The following is a 17,784-nucleotide window of genomic DNA, read 5'->3' as shown; positions in this document are numbered from 1 at the left end:
CATTTGTATTTGTTCCAGATAAACACCCATCCCCCCACACCCCCATATCATATATTTTCCCTTTTTACGTTTTTTTTTTACAAAAATGAATTGCACCTTTTAAATGATAAAATAAATAACAAATATTATCCATATACACTGTAGAAAACCCCATAATTTTACATAATTTTTCTGTTATTTTTTTAGAGATTTTCACCTAATTTTAAAAATACGACCAAAAAATGTTAAATTATATTAAAAAAGCTAATTTACAAGAAAAACAGGGAAAACAAGATTGCATGTAATGGGATAAAGTATTCTCTGTCTAGAATTTATACATACAGTACATTTTTATGGCTGTATTGTTTAAAAAACTAATAATTCTGTCGGTTCACTACACTTGCAAACATTGGCTAATTAACAAAAACATAAACACCAAAGGGTGAATGTCTACTTCAAATTTAGTGAAGCACCAAACTAATTCCACAATACTGTGTGGTACTGGGATGCAATGGTATCCCCTTCCCCCTGCAATACAGCAAACCATCCCCCCGCAAACCAAACCAAATCCTAAACTTCAGCTTAGGAAGACTGTATTGTGTTGTTCTCTTTGTCTCACAATGGGCCCCCAGTTTTTTCCTGCTTTGGCTAAAATGGGTGGGGGCCCCATACTATTGTCTGTCCTGGAACCTAAACTACCTTGAACAAATTCTGGTTGTAATATGGGAAGCATTTTGGGAGGCCATGTAGAGTGACTGAAATTACTCATTCTTAAAGATATATAAAACTAATTAGCCAAACAAGAAGAGTGTAGTCCTGTAAAGTATTTCTGTGAGTCCAAGAGTGTTAGAATTAGAAGAATTTGTGTTTGAATGCTTTACTGTAGTTTTGCAAACATTTAGGTCGGGCCTCCAAGTTTCATAAAACAAGAAAGTGCCCTAAATCATGCAGATGTGCAGTTTGTGGTTTGATATGTTATCATGTTGGAAAGACAAAACGTGTCAGATGTACACAGATGTATTATGCTCTTAATTCACTGTTACTATACTTTACAGACATCTCCCGCTGGATGTGCTCCCAGGGGTTTCTGCTTACACTGTTGTAATGGTCTGAAGGACATACATTCTCATGCAAAAAGACACGTTCCAGTTGCCTCCAGCTGGAGACAGGGAGGCTCTGTTTATGAGGGGGTGTATTTGTTCACGGGTCCAAGAGAGACAAAACGGGCCAAGGGCTTGTCGAAGGCACCAGTCGCCCTACATTTGCTTTTGTCTCAATGGTGGCTCTGACCGGGGAAACTCGAGCCTAGGAATTCGATGGCGCGTCTGTTGTGGCTGCTAATGTGTGGAACCGTAGATGAGCGTTTGGAAGGGGTGGGGTCGGATGCCATCTGAAATCACAGTGGTGTGATAGTTGGGCTTTCTATGAAGATGGAGGAGGAGTGGATGTTTGTTAAGATGAGGGGGTAAGTAAGTAATGGTCAACAACCCCCCACCTCTTGTTTTTGCATGCAAATGCAGCCTGGTCATTAGAAGAGTTTGTGAGTTTAGGGAAGTTGCAAGAAGACTTGGTGATAGACTGACTGTCGGCCCCTACCAAGCTAACTGTCCCACCTCCGACACTAAATAAAAACACTAGACTCTCCAGCTCCCTTAGAGATAGATGTGAATCATAGAACTACCAAGATTACAACTGATCAACTCATTACTGTCAATACTGGAAGTATTGAAAATGGACACTGGTGAACTACTTAGAATATTAATTTACTACCGAAACGTGGTCCTCTATGTTTAGGATGTATAAAAAATGCTGAACATTGCAGGTACATTGTTAAAACAAGTAAACTAAAGGAAAACAGATGATCCTGGTCAGACATAAAGTATCCATATCCATACAAAATCCTAATATACATTCCCAGCTTATCAAAACACTCTCTGAAGGCCGTGTAGCAGGTAATCAATTCCATACACCCACACCACCTATTGAGACTTAAGAGAACCCTGACTAAGATCTGAGGGGCTTACAAAACTAATTAACATTCCTCTTGAGAAGAACATCCGAGACCCCTGAAGCCCATCAGCTCCGGACACTTTTAAGAATTCCATACAGTACATGTATAACCACACCATCTTCTTCTTACCATATAATAAAATTTTAAAGAAATTAGACTTCATCCGTAATGGGGTTTATGCTTTTCAATAATAATATAGAGAAAATGACTATGACTATCTAACATGCAGGAAAACGCTAGGGCTTTAAAAATTGATTCTTGATTTTCTTCAGCTTAATATTTTTATGAAGCACTAAAACTTTCCCAGATATCCTGACATTGTTCTGAAATTCTATGAAGACATAAATGTTGAATTGATTTCCACACTATATCCACATACATCTACATTCAAACCTAAAACACATACATGCTTACACACACTGGTAAAACTTGAACTTTTAAAGTTGACTTAAACCTTTCAGCAACAGGTGCAAACTATACAATTACTCCGGGGAAAAAGTCACATTAATTTAAAACATTCAAACATAATCCTACACGGGTACAGATTCATGGCACAAGCTACACATCACACAGACTCTATTGCAATTTCACAAAGTTAAATTAACAACGATAAATCAACAATAAAAAAAACGTAACTTCTGTCATATATTTTAGATGCATCTTACCTGTTAGAGTTATTGTCCCGAGCATTTCAAAAACTTCACGACGACTTCTTAAAAAAAATGCTTAATATTGTTTAAATAAAGCTGTTTAAATGATCTGACAGTGATGCTTCTCTGCTTGTAAAAGTCCTCCGAAACTCTGAGTATCTGAATGGCTTTAAAGCTGCACTAGTCTCGCTTGTCCTCTCCGCATGGAGTCCTCTCTTCTGAGTTTCTGGGTAAGAATGAGCCGAGCGGGAGGGTAACACACATTTCAACAGATACTGACACATGTCCTGTGTGAGACCACCCCACCCTACTGAACCCCCACTACCCCCCCTGCCCCTCCTCAGCTTTTGTCAGCTGTTCACTGCCCCACTCTACTGAATGAATTTCCCTCCTCTTTCCTCCTCCTCTCCGCTCCACTACACACACTCCCTCCACCAACTACACTACAAACTCCAGCATTACAACTCTTTATGTCCCTTTTAAAAGGACAAACTTTTCTATGCATAGTAAAACTGTGCCTATACTGTATGTGAATGGATGTTGGGAGGATTACACTTCCGTTACATGATGTTGTGCAGAGTTCCATCTCGTCTTTTTCTCTCGTCTTCAGACAACAGTTTCCATATGGCTAAGATTGGCTGGGGGTAAAATAAGGACATCTACAATATGTTCTCTTATCTTTCTGCGTCTTCTCCCTCTCGCTTTACTGAGATCTTGTTTTGTCTCTTTCACGTCATGTTTTGCCTATATCCATATGTCTGAGAATAAAAACACACTGCCCTATATCATGTATCCTGGTGAACTTCTAATTTGTAAAACATGCTTTAAACATTCCTTTACCTAGTCCCACACGAATTGTTCTTATAAATAAAATTGTAATTTTCCTTACAAAACAAACCTGCAATGTGAATAATACATTTCCATATGTTGGAACCAAGTGCTTATGTATTATTCAATATATTGTAATACTGTAATAAATAAATAAAAATTGATATATTTTCAAATATATATTAAATGGTTTAATATATTGACAGTTGATAATATATTTTCTTTGCATAATGGTTGATTCCCAGAATATCTTCAACGCTATAGTAATGAGTCTCTCGCTCCAAACTGTGCTAATGGTTCATTCAAAGTGTAAATTGATGCCGCTTCATTGAACTTTTATTGAAGGAGGATGGGCGAAGAATGCCAGCGAAATTCTTCAGAATACAGGGGTCTAATCAGATCTCACACCTTGCTATTGTTCCCATGGAAAGTGCGAATTCCAGGTAAAATCTCCCTCTGAATGGGTGATAACCACTCTAATCCAGTTTGGTCTAGAACCTCCAGACTATGAAGAAAGTAATTTTGTTAAGACTGGTATCTTATCACTGTGGGGCTCTTATGACCCCATTCCGTTCAGATCAACAATTCAGACATTACAATATTATATAAAATATCTAAATACAATGTAAATAACACAACTAAATGAACCCAACTGGAATGTGGCCCAAACACAACATAAAGTGTTTGGGCACAAAGCTAGAGGCAACAAGTAGCACCAAGCTGGTCTTGAAAAGCTAATGAATAGCAGTCCTCAGACTTTATTGTGATCTATAGGAGGCAATGGCAGACAGTGTCATGGGGCCCAGATCACAGGAATCTGACACATGGGAAAGGCTTTTTTGTGCTCAGTGACTCTATAGGAGTGGAATTCAATAAGCACAGACCCCCTCACACTAAAGAAAGTTTTACAATGTGAGACACTCCCATTTTACTGTAATGAACATTCCTCAAAAGAGGATGCTTGTTCTCAGCGTTTCCTGTACTATGTATCATGCAAAACTGAGTCATATTTGAGTAGTTAACATGTTTCGAAACATATTTAACACGACTTACATGACTTCAGATAAGAATTGAGAAAACGTTTTTTTGCTGACATGTAAAAGTGAATAATAGTCATGGTCTATGCTAGCGTGGCAAAACTGACACCCGAAAAGGCATCCATGTTATCTCCAGCATCAGGGAAACGTGAGCAGCAAGCTGGGGTTTGTTTTGGCTGGGAACAAGGAGAGGTGGGCTTCCAGCTGGCCTAGGGGCTTGCAGGGGATGCTGTGACATCATTGCAGACCCCAACCTACACGTACACACATACTTCCACACAAACATTCCCTCATCTGTGCACGCATTCCTTGAGCCAGGAAGATGATGTCGAAATAATGGGAGGAAAGGGAAATGAGAGCTGCAAGCAGATCTGACCAGGATCACACTGTCTTTGAATGTCCAGCATTCTCTCTATTACTCCTGCTGTGTACTTTCACCTGCTTATTCTCCCAGTAATAAAAAAAAATACAATTTCCATTTTTGTATCTCTGGTCTTTATTTCATGCTCTCTCTGTTTTGCTAGCTGTTTCCTGTACTTTCTATGGATAAAGGAAGCTGAGGAATGCTGCGCAGGAACTGTGCTCATTCTTTTGCGTCATAGTTTCCTGTTCTTTTACTAGTTTCCTTCATTGTACGGTCATTCTCTTTCTCTGGGTGTAATTCGGAAAGGACATTCTGACTAAGACTTGATATTATTAAGTATAGTACAGGACGTAACTAATGATCTGTTACAACGCTTCGTTTGAGTAGTAAGGCTTACATCATCATTTACAGCATGGCCTTATTTATATGACACACTGATGTCGGAACATGAGGAATGTTTGAAGTCGGAAATGAGAATAATTACACATACTTTAAAAATGTACAATTAAGTTTGAGATAATAAATTGAGATAATAATTCAACTTTTTAAAATAGTCAGAGTGAAACTAAACCAGCCAGATTTTTGCGAATTCAGACTAAAATACTTGGATAATGCGATTGTACCTTATCTTTGTTTGGCAAGTATTTAAGAAATAATGTAACAAAGTCACAAAATTTTGACTTCAGTGACATGGAACAAATATTAAGTTTACTTAATAAAATTAAAATACTTGAATAAATTAAGTTACTTACGTTTTCATTTATTCATTTGGCAGACGCTTTTATCCAAAGCGACTTAAAAGTAGGAGAGCATATAACATTTTGTCAACATACTTAATGAAGCTGCTTTTAGGAATTTTCATTACTGCATTATTTTATGTTTCTGTTTAGATATATCATTCCATTGCAAGCAATGAAATAGATGAAAATAAATCAAGCATATTTTCACACTTTCCCTGTCCTCCCTTTCAATCGCCATCTCAAATGTCATGTATTCCATGTATGTCACCTCATTTCTGTATGTCTAAAGTAGGCCTATACAGTATACACTCGTAAAACGTTTACGACCCTTACAAAACAAATCTGTGTGTTGCTTTGTGTATAAGTTGACAAAATCGGCATAACAAAACAACACAACTGAATCTGACCTCAAATCAAACTTCAATTACACAGAAATAGGTCGCACAAGCAAACACACACACACACACACACACACACGCACGCACACACTAAACAGGAAAACAGAAAATGTAGGCTACAGTAAAAAGACGCATGCCAGTAAGACTGAATTCTTTAGATAAACAGATAATCACAAACAGCCTGTTAAAACATGTTTGATATGAGCAAATGTTATCAGAGTAAAAACCCAAGCACAACACACACACACTCAGTGGGGGAGGACTGTGTATGAGATAATGGTTGAGCTCACTCTCTGGATTCACTCAAGTCGCTCCCTCCTAAACGCCTTGCAGCCAACTATTGTGTGTGTGAGCTTTATTCTTTTCCAGACTTTTGTATTCTGTCCATATCTGATGCATGTAGCTCACACATCTGCATCTGGAATTTTCTGCTGATGTAAGCTTCAAAACTGATGGCCTTTGGCAATTTTTGCTTCCTGCTAAGTTCTTATTCCAGGTAAAATGTTCTATTACATACTAAAGAAATACAAAATGTTACAAAAAGTTCTTCTCAGCAGTGCCATACAATGTAACATTTTTTCTTAAAATTAAAGTTACATGCTTTTCATGTTATTTTACACCAAACATACATTTGAAGTTTATTTCTGTATTTTTTTGCGAAAATTCTGTCAAATAAAACAGTGAAATTCTGTAACATTACAGTTTTTAACAGTCAGAAGAACCATTTTGGGTTCTTAAAGAACCATTCACTCAAAGGTTCTTATAAAGAAACCTTTCTTTCTTACTTTTTTAGTCTAAAGACTTTTTCTACTTCAAAGAACCATCAGTAAAACAAAAAGCTTCTTCAGATGTAAAAGGTTCTTTATGCAACCATGCAAAAATGTTCTGCTATGGCATCGTGAAGCACCTTTCTAGAGTTCTAGATCAATGCATACAACATATTTTCTGTTCATCACCATGGATGCCTTTATTCTGTTTGATTTGACATAAATTACTCCATCTGAGCATAACAAATGGATGCATTAGAACTCCACCGCTCCTCTGAGGTCACCAGGCATAATCTACACATGCGATGAAGTTCGCTTATTAAAACCATGCACCGGTCTCCTTAAGGGTTGACTAGGTCATGGCTTGCTAAATATTATTGGGGGAAACATCTAGGTGGTCTCTCCGAGTTTAAAGAACAAAAAGAAACAAATATAAATAAACACGGTATGCAGTATTGCAACCGGAGAGACATAGAGAAGGATCAGAGAATTGTGTTAGTGTCCATTCAGCGTAGCCTCTATGTAGGTGTTCTGCACTCCAGGTTAGTTGAGGATTATGTGAAGGTTTAGCTGGGGAATGACGGCATGCAGATAAAGAGATACAAATCAAGTCTTAAGCCTTAAACACACACAGATCCTTAACACATGGTGGCAGTGTCAATCCCTGCTGTTTTACACACACACAGAGATAGAGAGAGAGACACACACACAGACGTGATAATAAAGATATGGAGAGCACTGACATACATGAGTGCAAGATATTACACATACCCTCTGCTGGTGGGTTATCTTCTGTGTGACCATTATATTCTGACTGATCTTCTGTCTTTCCATTAAGACTGGAGATAGAGATCTGTCCGTTCTTTTGAAGAGGCTAAAAAGAAGAAAAAAAAGAGAGTTATTTTCTACAAACAGCTGACCTTTGCTGCGTTGATTTTTTTGGCCACAGTTGTATTGCAATACATCTGTGCAACATCCTGAACGACGGCAAACTTGTGCCAGACATCTGCATTCCAATGACATTTACATTTAATAACTCCTATTTTCATACTATTTCATAATCCGCAATCGCAAATCCTTGAGGTATTTCTGTAAGTTACACATCTGCAGCCATGGTCCAAAATTAACACAGGACAAAGCTGGACGGTAATGTTATAACAGGGTTCAAATTAAAATCTAACAACAACAATCTGAAATGAAAACAACAATACACAGATAATATTAAACAGGCCTTCTAAAAAAAATGTTTACACAATTGCTTTTGCCACAAAAAAGTAAACAGACGTAAACACATGTGCACTTCGAACGCTGGTGTCTGAATCCTGTAAAAGTGTGCAAAGCCAAACATGTTTAAAATCGGTCAATTGCTTAAACAGTTTGACATCTCCCTCACTAAAATAACTCTTAACCAGTTGAAGGACTCTGGCTATAGTCTGGGTGGCACTCATTGTGTACTCAAGCACACAGACACAAACATAAACACTGAGCCTCCCTAAAGACTCCCTTAATTAAACTAATGGACAAAGCTGGCCTCCACAAGGGAGAAACCTTTCTGACCATATTCTGTACACCATCCAAAGGGTTTGGCACTTACAGTATGTCCTTAAGCGAAGCATTATTTGAGATTCATGGTTTGGATGTTCACGTAATGAATCAAACTTAGCCTTCACGTGCAGAAAACAGACAGGGTGAGAGAGGCTAGGAAAGAATCAAAGAGAGATGACCAGTCAGACTGTCTAAGGAATTTGTGAATTTGGACGGTCTATCTAACCACGCACCCGTGATTCCCTCAGGTACATTAAATATTTCAGTGATGGTTGAGTGTCCTAAATCTTGACTGTGGGCTGTCTATCGCATTTTGGAGCCAGTCAGGGTTGTTGGACGGAATGAATCTAAATAGCACACTTTTACTGTACCGTCCTGTAAGGTTATATGGTTAACTGCATTAACCATGTGTTTATTGATCTATGCAGATATGATTGGAGTATTTTCTTCAGTTCCCTAACCTAATGGCACTTGAAGCCAGGGCAATATATATATGACATTTTGAGAGAACAGGAAAACAATTTGTAGGTTGCAATATCTTGAAGATTTGATCATGAAACAGGTCAATTCATTTCTAGATAAACAAGACAACAATAACCTTACATGTATAGCTTAATTGGAAGGCATTACATTAGAAGCACAAAAGTCATGGGTTTAAGATCACATGTAATTATACAAAATGTATACCTTTGGAAAAAAGTGTCAGCCAATTGCACGTACTCAATGTAAATGTAGGAATCCCAAAAGACTCTCTGTTGTGGGACTGTGGAAAAGTATGTTTGCTATGCAATTGCATTAGGAAAGTTGATTTATTTTTAGTGGTAGAAATAAACACAAGCCTTTTTCAGATTTGACAGAGTTCCAGCAGGTGCCCTTTTAACCCTTCCTGGCCTCTAACCCCCGGGACTATCTCATGACAGTCATTCCCCACATTCCAAGGCCACTTCACAGAATTCCAGCCTGATGGCGGCAACCCCACCCAAATTCCCCCATCGACCCTCAATTTCATCCCATCACTCATTCGACCTCACGTCAATAGCCATTTTTAAACATCCAGAAATGTCCTTGCTTTAAATATAGTGCTACAGAAATGATTGACATGGTGTGCATTCTGTACATGAAACATGAATGCTTTTTTCTGCCTAACCACAACCCAACCCCCCCCGCCCAACATTTTAATGACACACATTTGTTGCCATATTTAGCAACAATGTCTTAATGATTGAAAACTGATCTACGTAATACATTAACTAAATAACAGATTGTTAAATCTGGAGACATTCAAATGTTATTAAATAAAGGTTTGATTCTCTAAATGTAAAACTCACTTTTCTAAAAAAGTCTCAAAGAGAACTGAGCCTTAAAAATGAATTTCATTGGTGTAACTGAACATATTCAGTTGATTTCACCATAATAGATGAGATAAGATCTCCTAACCAATCGGGCTGTTGCTCTTCTTGCGAAACGCTCAAAGATCAATCTTGCTGACACACTTGACACCCCCCGCGATCCTAAATCACATAGAACCGTTAACAACTGTCTAGCCCCACAGAAACTGACACAATGTGTGTGTTTAACTGTGACAGTTGTTTAACTGAAATAACTTAAGGTAAACACTATCTGCCTTTATGATACCACACTTGTTGTGCTGGAGGTGTGACATCAGGTGCGGGTGTGTGTATTCTGTCACTAATGTGATTTGTGACTCGCCTTGTGGGCCAACATTTGGACATATTTATTTTGTACAACAAACAATGTTTGTTTTTGCCCATTGTCTTTCCTAAAGTTTACTAAACTTCCATTATCTTCACAATACGCTCATGCTTTTTCATGATTCCATATGTTTGGCTGCACTGTATTGGACACAGCTGTCAGATTCCTGTTTTCCCCCTCCTCTCCTTTTCTGTGTCTCTCTGTTGTTCGCTTTTGCAGATCACAGGTTCAGGGGCGGCTGTCTAGCCCACAAATCACTCCGCAGAGGGATTGCAAATCTCTTCTCTGGTGGAGAGAAGGGACAGAATGAGACAGAAAAGGAGAGTATTTGTGCCCTCTTAAATTTCTATACAGTCAAATACTCCAGATGGCCTTCATGTCATCTGTCTATTCTGAATGTTCTCAAAACGTTCTTAAACTGTTTAAAATAAAGTTTATGCTTTCACTTTCATTTTAAATTGAGACATTAAAAAAACATTTGAACAATTTAAGTAATTCATCTTAAGGTCTAATGTTCTCTAAATTGCTGTTGAGTCTGAAGTCACCCTGGGATATGAAGGTTCTGTAAATTTCTCCAAGCATCTAACTATACACACAGTATGAAGAATGACCTTCAGCAGGGTGTGAACTGTAGACATCACTATACATCAAATGCTGATACAACTATCTCATAAAACCGAAAGCCTAGAATAGCATGTCTGTCAGCAACATGTATTCATAACCCATGTTTTAGCCATATTACATTACTTGAAATTTTGAATACACATATATCAAACCTGTTAGACCAAACATTTTCATATACAGTATGTCTAAGAACCAGATGGCACATTACACATTATGTACTGCAGAAGAGCTGCTAAATTTTCTTGCTTTAGGAAAGATATTTTTTTTGTTAAACTTTGGTATTAGACCATTTTTGTGCATATTTTGTGATTATTACAGTTGCTGCCTACTGACCTGAAACCTTTGTAATGAAAATAAATATATGAGAATTTTTTTCTAGAGTTTTAAACCCCATTCATGCATTCAAAATCTCATATAGATCCACAGTACGCCTGATACAGGGCTGTAAAAATCCCCTTGGGTGTCATGATTTATCTCAGCCTGTTAACCTTTGCCCTTTGACCCCTCGCTGATGAGAAATGAATTGCAGAATAAATACAGGAAAGAAGGCAAATGGGCACCTCTTTATCATTTATTTTAAAATAAAAAACATTTGCAGAACTGAATTTAAAGGTTCACCCAAAAATGAAAATTCTGTCATGAATTAGTCACTCTCTAGTTGATCCAAACCTGTATAAATATAAAGATATTTGGAGGAATGTTAGCAACTGACATTTCTGGGGCATCATTGACTACCATAGTAGAAAAAAATAAAATGGTAGCCAAAGGTGCCCCAAAACTTTTTGCTTTCCTAAATTCCTCAAAAGATCTTCTTTTGAATTAAACAGAACACAAAAAATACAATAATTTTTCTACTATGGTAGTCAATGATGCCCTAGAAATGTCAGTTGCTAGCATTCTTCCAAACATCTTTCTTGTGTTCAACAGAATAAAGCAATTTATACAGGCTTGGAACAATTTGAGGTTAAGTAAAGGAAGACAGACTTTTTATTTTGGATGGACTATCCATTTAAGAAGCATACACAAAAAAACATCAAATCTGAAAATCTTCTTTGTTTGACTTAGGGGTATATCAGTTGTGAAACTGTGAAAAAGGCACTTCACATGCAGCATCAGTAAGTGCATTTCTAGCTGTATTTAGGGGGTGCTATTTCAATAGACCACACAGATGGATGCATCTTAACCTAAACGTGTTGATGCATTACTCAGCGATTGCCTGTATTAAACAAATGGCAGCCCTTTGGAAGCACTGTATGCCAGAAAAGCGGTTTTAATCTGATTCTGGCAACCCTAAGAATGCAGTGAGGAGAGCAGCAGAAGATGAGGTCATTATATAAAGCCTTCCAAGATGAGAGGTCAGAGAGCCAGACTGAGATCACTGTGATTGTAAAGCTGCAGATGGATAAGGAATATAGAAGTAAAGCCATGTAACGTCAGCATAAAAGCGATAGCGGAGATTGTGCGAAGTGTTTATCAAGTTAAGTGAGCTGTAGACAGACAATAACAGCGTTCTGAGGACCGAACCCTGTGGGCCTCTGGTGTACTCAGTGTGGAAATGAAACATGATAGAATCTGTTATCAAAGGAGGCTACAAGAAAGTAAGATTTTAGATCCAACATAAGCAGATGGTAAACTAAAGTTAAATGCATTGGACAGGTCGATTCGAACTGAGGAACTGAGTGCCCTGGCAGCCGTAAGCAATTCAAACACAGCAAGAAACGCAGTTTCAGTTGAATGAACAGTTTTGAAGTCTGATTATTGAGGGTCACCTAAAAGACTTTTTAGGTGACAAGTATTGACATTTGGTAAACATGTTTGACATAAAAGAGAGACAGAAGAAATGTCAGACGATTTTTAACCCCTGGTGCTCCTTGTTTAGGGTCACTTGGTGACTTTTGTGGCGCTGGTTATTGTGAATACACCCCCCAAAAATAAAGATGTGATTCAAAAAGGCGAAATGGTGCTAAAACACGTAAAAAAAGATGGCCAAAATTGAATAGAAAAGAGGAAAAGTATTTTGTCTGATAGAGTTTTTCTTTAATGGAATAGTACGAATCTTGGTGACTTTTTTAGCACTTGTTATGTAAACACAAAAATCAATACAGGATGTGATTCAAAAAGGCAAAATGCTAATAAAAAGTCACAGTTTTACTTCTGACCACAATATAAAATGAATGGGAAAAGGAACAAATGGGAATATTTCATATTATTAAAAAAAATCTGATTAATCGCTCATTTTTTCTGTGATTAATCGCGATTAATCGCACATAACATAAATGTTTTTAAAATATACTTTTAAATTCTAATAATTTCACATTTAATCTCCAAGATTAATGTAGAAACAACAGATTTCTTTAACAGCATCATTTTATGAATGAAAGCCAACATTCTGATATTAGTACTTCAACTGATGTCTCCATTAACTTGATTATTTATTTATTTAGTTTAGCATTATAGCCATTCAACAGTATAATTGAAAGCTATCATGTCTAACAGGTTGGAAATATACAGAAATTGAATGAAGTTCTCACACTTTACAGCCTTTAATGCCAAATTCTAAATGAAATACAGAAGAATTCTCATTAAAGCTACAAAACACACTGAATTCTTTTCTTTTGTTCTTTGATTAACATTAGTGACTGAGTCACAGCAGCAGGTTTAAGAATGCGGCCCCTTTATGAGCTCTCTCTACGCAGATCTGACGCCTCTCTCATTTCACAACTCTTTGCATTCATTTAAGATTTTATTTAATACGTTAAAGTCTGTGCTTACGAAAATGCTAGAAAAAAACGGGCTTTCTGGCATAATCTCTCATGCCGGAACGATCGTCAGTTTGCCTCGCCACACACTTGGAGTGGATTCGCGTCGGACCAGTTATTATTATAAATAGCATAAATACAAGTAAATAAGTGCATATGCATTTCCACTGTGACATGGCGGCTGCAGCACCACGGCTGTGATAACTGAAGCTACGCCTTCTTCTTGCGTGTACATTTGGGCGGCGTCATGCAAACATTACCACATACTGACGTAGATATGTGGGGGCGTTTGATCGAGGTGTTTTAGGCAGATCTGGATCAGTCTTCTCTTTTAGTTAGAGTAACTCATTTTGTGCAAAACTTTGAGTTTTGTGACTTTGGACGTCTTATACATGCACAAACGGTTATATAACACACTAAATCAAAAGCAAAACATGAAATTGCATTCAATCACCCCTTTAATACTGGTACGCTGTCTGACAGATTCTGACAGAGATTCACTGACGCAACCTTTAGCCCTTGACTGTATACACCAGACTGGACCGCTGTCGCATTGCATTTTGCCGCGTCCCACAGCTAGAAGCTGTCTATCTACACTGAACACGTTTCAAATCACACTTAAGTGGTTTAAAAACCTTTACATGAATAATAGCATGATTATATAATGTAACGCTAGACAAAGGATGACAAAACAAACGGATGCTGCGTTGATTGCGTTAAATATTTTTAACGCGTTAATCTGAAATAAATTAATCAAATGCGTTAACATGTTAACGTTGACAGCCTTAATTATAATCATATTATATTCAATTAAAATATATCATAATTTTTGCATAAATATTACACAAAACCATACAGTTCCCTAAAAATTTGAAATATAAAAAAATATTATTCAACAAAAATGTATTACATTGATTTGACAGAAAAAAGTCAATTTTGATAAAATTCCACAAAAAATCATAATGTTATTTTTTTTGTCAAAAGTGACCAAAGACTATACATGAGGGTGGAATTAAAGTAAAAAAAAAGGCTCTGTGTATTGGGAAAACAGACCATATGATTTGCTCTGTTAATAACTATGAATCCTAATGCGCTCATTGTTTGTTTTGGTAATACTGTAATCTAGAGAAACTTGAAGTTGGCTTTTAAGATCTAATGTTGGAAATATTCACTGTTCACGTTCCAAACATAAACCTCCTTAAAGGAACACACTGTGGTTCGGCTTCATGTCTCAGACATTAACAAGTTAATTTATTTTATCACAGTGAAATAAACAGACCAAGTACTATGCAAAATCGTTGTTGTGACATTGGTTATATTGGTTTCATGCTTTCAATAGGAGATTTCTCACTGCACAAGATTGTGGTTGCCAAGATTGTGGTTGGCACCAACCATATTTATCAGCCCTAATCCATATTTAATTTAGTCTGGATCATATTTTCATTTATACCTTGCACAGATTTGTTGACGGATTTCAGGGATGTCCATATTGGCTAGGCTCTGACTACTCTAGCCACTCCTAAAAGTCAGTCAGCTGTTCTTGTGTTTTCCTATCATGTCACTCACAACAGACAATGTGACAGAATGTATACAGTAAGACACATACTAAAAAAACGAAAAGAAATATGAATAGATTTTCTAACAATACAAAATAGACTGTTCATACAGATTGTCTCAGGTGAATTCATGTATTGCATTCTATTTATAAAATGGCATTTCTCTAAGTGTTGTTTTTGGGAAGCTAAATATAATTCTGTATAGCCTTACACATGAAACAGTGCTGATTCCAAGATCAAAGGCCTTATTGTTTGGAGTATGTTACCGACCTCCGATCCATAACAATTTTTACGATCTGTTTGAGAATGTGATGATTAATATAGATGGTTCAATGATTAAGGAAAATATAATTATGGGGGATTTTAACACAGATGTCAGTAAAACATCTGATAAATTTCTCAATGCTTTGAGGCTAATTTGTAAGCAATTTAATTTAACGCAGATTATTAACCAACCCACTAGAGTCTGGGATAAAGTGGAGAGTACTATTGACCTGATTTTAGTTTCTGATAAAAATAATATCGCTCGCGATGGTGTGTTGGAATATGGGATTAGTGATAATAATATAATTTACTGTACACGCAAGAAATATAAACCCAAGTTTATTGATCACAAAACTGTTAGAGTAAGGTTGCTAAAGCACTATATAATAGATGATTTTAAGGTACTGCTCAATACAATCAATTGGGGTTATATTCAAGGGTTACGTGGAGTAGAAGAGGCTTGGGAACAATTCAAATCTGAATTTTTAAAGGTAGTTGATAGTGTTGCTCCTTTTAGGCAGATGAGAATTAAACAAAGGTCATGCCCATGGATGAATCAGCCAATAAAAGATACGATTCTAAGGAGAAATAGGGCTTTTAGTAAATATAGGAGGTCAAAGGATGATGCAGATTATGAAGATTTTAAAACCTTTAGGAATTTGGTTCAAAGAGATAAAAACAGCCAAGAGAAATCACATTAAAGATCAGTTAAATGGTAAGGGTGGGAATTCCAAGGAGTTGTGGAAGGCCCTAAAGTAAGTGGTACCTATTGGGGAACCCGAAGCGGTAACTAGGAAAATTGGATTAATGGTTGATGGGGTGTTAAACTTTGACAAGTATCAAGTAGCGAACATATTGAATATGATATGATATGAAAGTAGCCAAAATTACCCTGTTACACCAAAAAGGTAGTATATATGATCCTGCTAATTATAGACCAATCTCTATTCTTAGTGTGGTGTCAAAAATCCTAGAAAAGGTGGTACACGATCAAATTTGGAATCATTTAGAGCAATCAAGGTTAACATAGGAATATCAATCTGGTTTTAGAAAAACTTACTCAACTGAATCATTTTTATTATATTTGACTGATTTTATAAGGAAGGAAATTAATAAAGGGAATATGTGTGGTATGGTCTTATTGGACTTACAAAAAGCATTTGATACGGTAAACCATGCGATACTACTGAATAAATTAGATGCCTTGGGCTTCTCACGTTCTGCAGTGTTATGGCTTGCATCTTACCTAGGTGGGAGAGTGCAGATGGTCGAGGTCGGAGGGACATTATCAGATAGCATGTGTGTACAAACTGGGGTCCCTCAGGGCAGTATACTTGGTCTTCTTCTATTTTTACTATATATAAATGACATTCAAGCAGCATGTGAAGGCAGGCTGTTTTTATATGCTGACGATGCGGCTATTTTAATCGCAGACAAAGGGACATATAGTATTCAAAAGAAACTGGGGGACGAGCTCATCAATGTGAAGGAATGGCTGGCCAGTAATAAGCTTCTTTTACATCTAGGCAAGTCAGAGGTAATACTCTTTGGGTCTGATTACAACTTAAGTAATGCAGAAGAGCTGGTTATTAAGATTGATGATTTTGTGTTAGCTAATAAACCTTCAGTAAAGTACCTGGGGTGTATTTTTTGGGACAAAAATGTAAATGGACAAAGTATGGCATGGAGTGTCTTAGGCAAAGCCAATGCTAGATTAGCATTTATCTCCAGGTACTCCAGCTTTCTAGATAGCGAAAGTTTGAGGGCCCTCGTGGTAAGCCTTGTTCAATGTCATATTGAGTATGCTGGTAGTTCATGGATGGTAGATTTAACCTGCACGTGGATAATAAAGATGCAAAAGGCCCAAAATCGAATGGTAAGATTAGTTTTGGGTTTACCCAGCTTTAGTCATGTTGAAAATAGCCACTTTCAGCAGCTCGGTTGGTTATCCATTGAAAGTAAAGTCAAACTTTTTAAAGTAAAGATGGTCCACAAAATAATTAACAATAAAGATCCAGGTTATTTTAAATCTTATTTCTCACGGGTTAACTTAAGCTATTCTTATAGCACTAGACAGAGCATTATGGATCTGGATTAATGTAGGTTCAAAAACTTGTACGGTAAAAGAGCATTTCAGTATGCAGGTGCTCTTGAATGGAATAAACTTCCTTTGAACATTAAATGTATTAAGGACTATAATGGTTTTAGTATAGCGGTAAAAAACTCTATTTAGAGGGGTCATTTTAAATTTAGGTTCTTACTGTTTGTATGTATATTTTCTTTGTTATCAAATTTTTTTACTTTCTTTTTCTATGCACGCTAAATACATCTGTCGTCACCAAATTAAGATTATCAAGGACCACAATAGAAATAAATTGTGTAACTTTCTTGTGTTATCCTTGACAAGAGTATGATATGGATGTATTGTTACTTTATGTCTAATAAAATCAAATCAAACCTGTTTTTGATGTACACACATTCAACTCAATAAATCTGAAAATGAATTTTGAAACAGTACACTCCCCATCCAGTATTGAGAAAGACAAACG

The 17,784-nt window shown here is 36.8% G+C and overlaps 1 protein-coding gene across 2 annotated transcripts in view; it reads right to left on the bottom strand.

The window, feature by feature from the left end:
* The window catches only part of akap12b (A kinase (PRKA) anchor protein 12b), a 39,212-nt gene that overhangs the window by 9,158 nt on the left and 12,270 nt on the right, over window positions 1–17,784 (bottom strand). The window contains exon 2 of one of the 2 annotated variants that reach the window (XM_057352990.1): window positions 7,546–7,648. In XM_057352990.1, coding sequence (XP_057208973.1) covers window positions 7,546–7,648 — 103 coding nt within the window. Of the gene's footprint in view, window positions 1–2,655; window positions 2,905–7,545; window positions 7,649–17,784 lie in introns of those variants that run through there. The other variant, XM_057352991.1, reaches the window with a different exon arrangement.

This window comes from Triplophysa rosa, linkage group LG15 (genome assembly GCF_024868665.1).
Source record: "Triplophysa rosa linkage group LG15, Trosa_1v2, whole genome shotgun sequence".
Taxonomy (NCBI): Eukaryota; Metazoa; Chordata; class Actinopteri; order Cypriniformes; family Nemacheilidae; genus Triplophysa; species Triplophysa rosa.
This window is presented reverse-complemented; position numbering and strand designations above follow the sequence as displayed.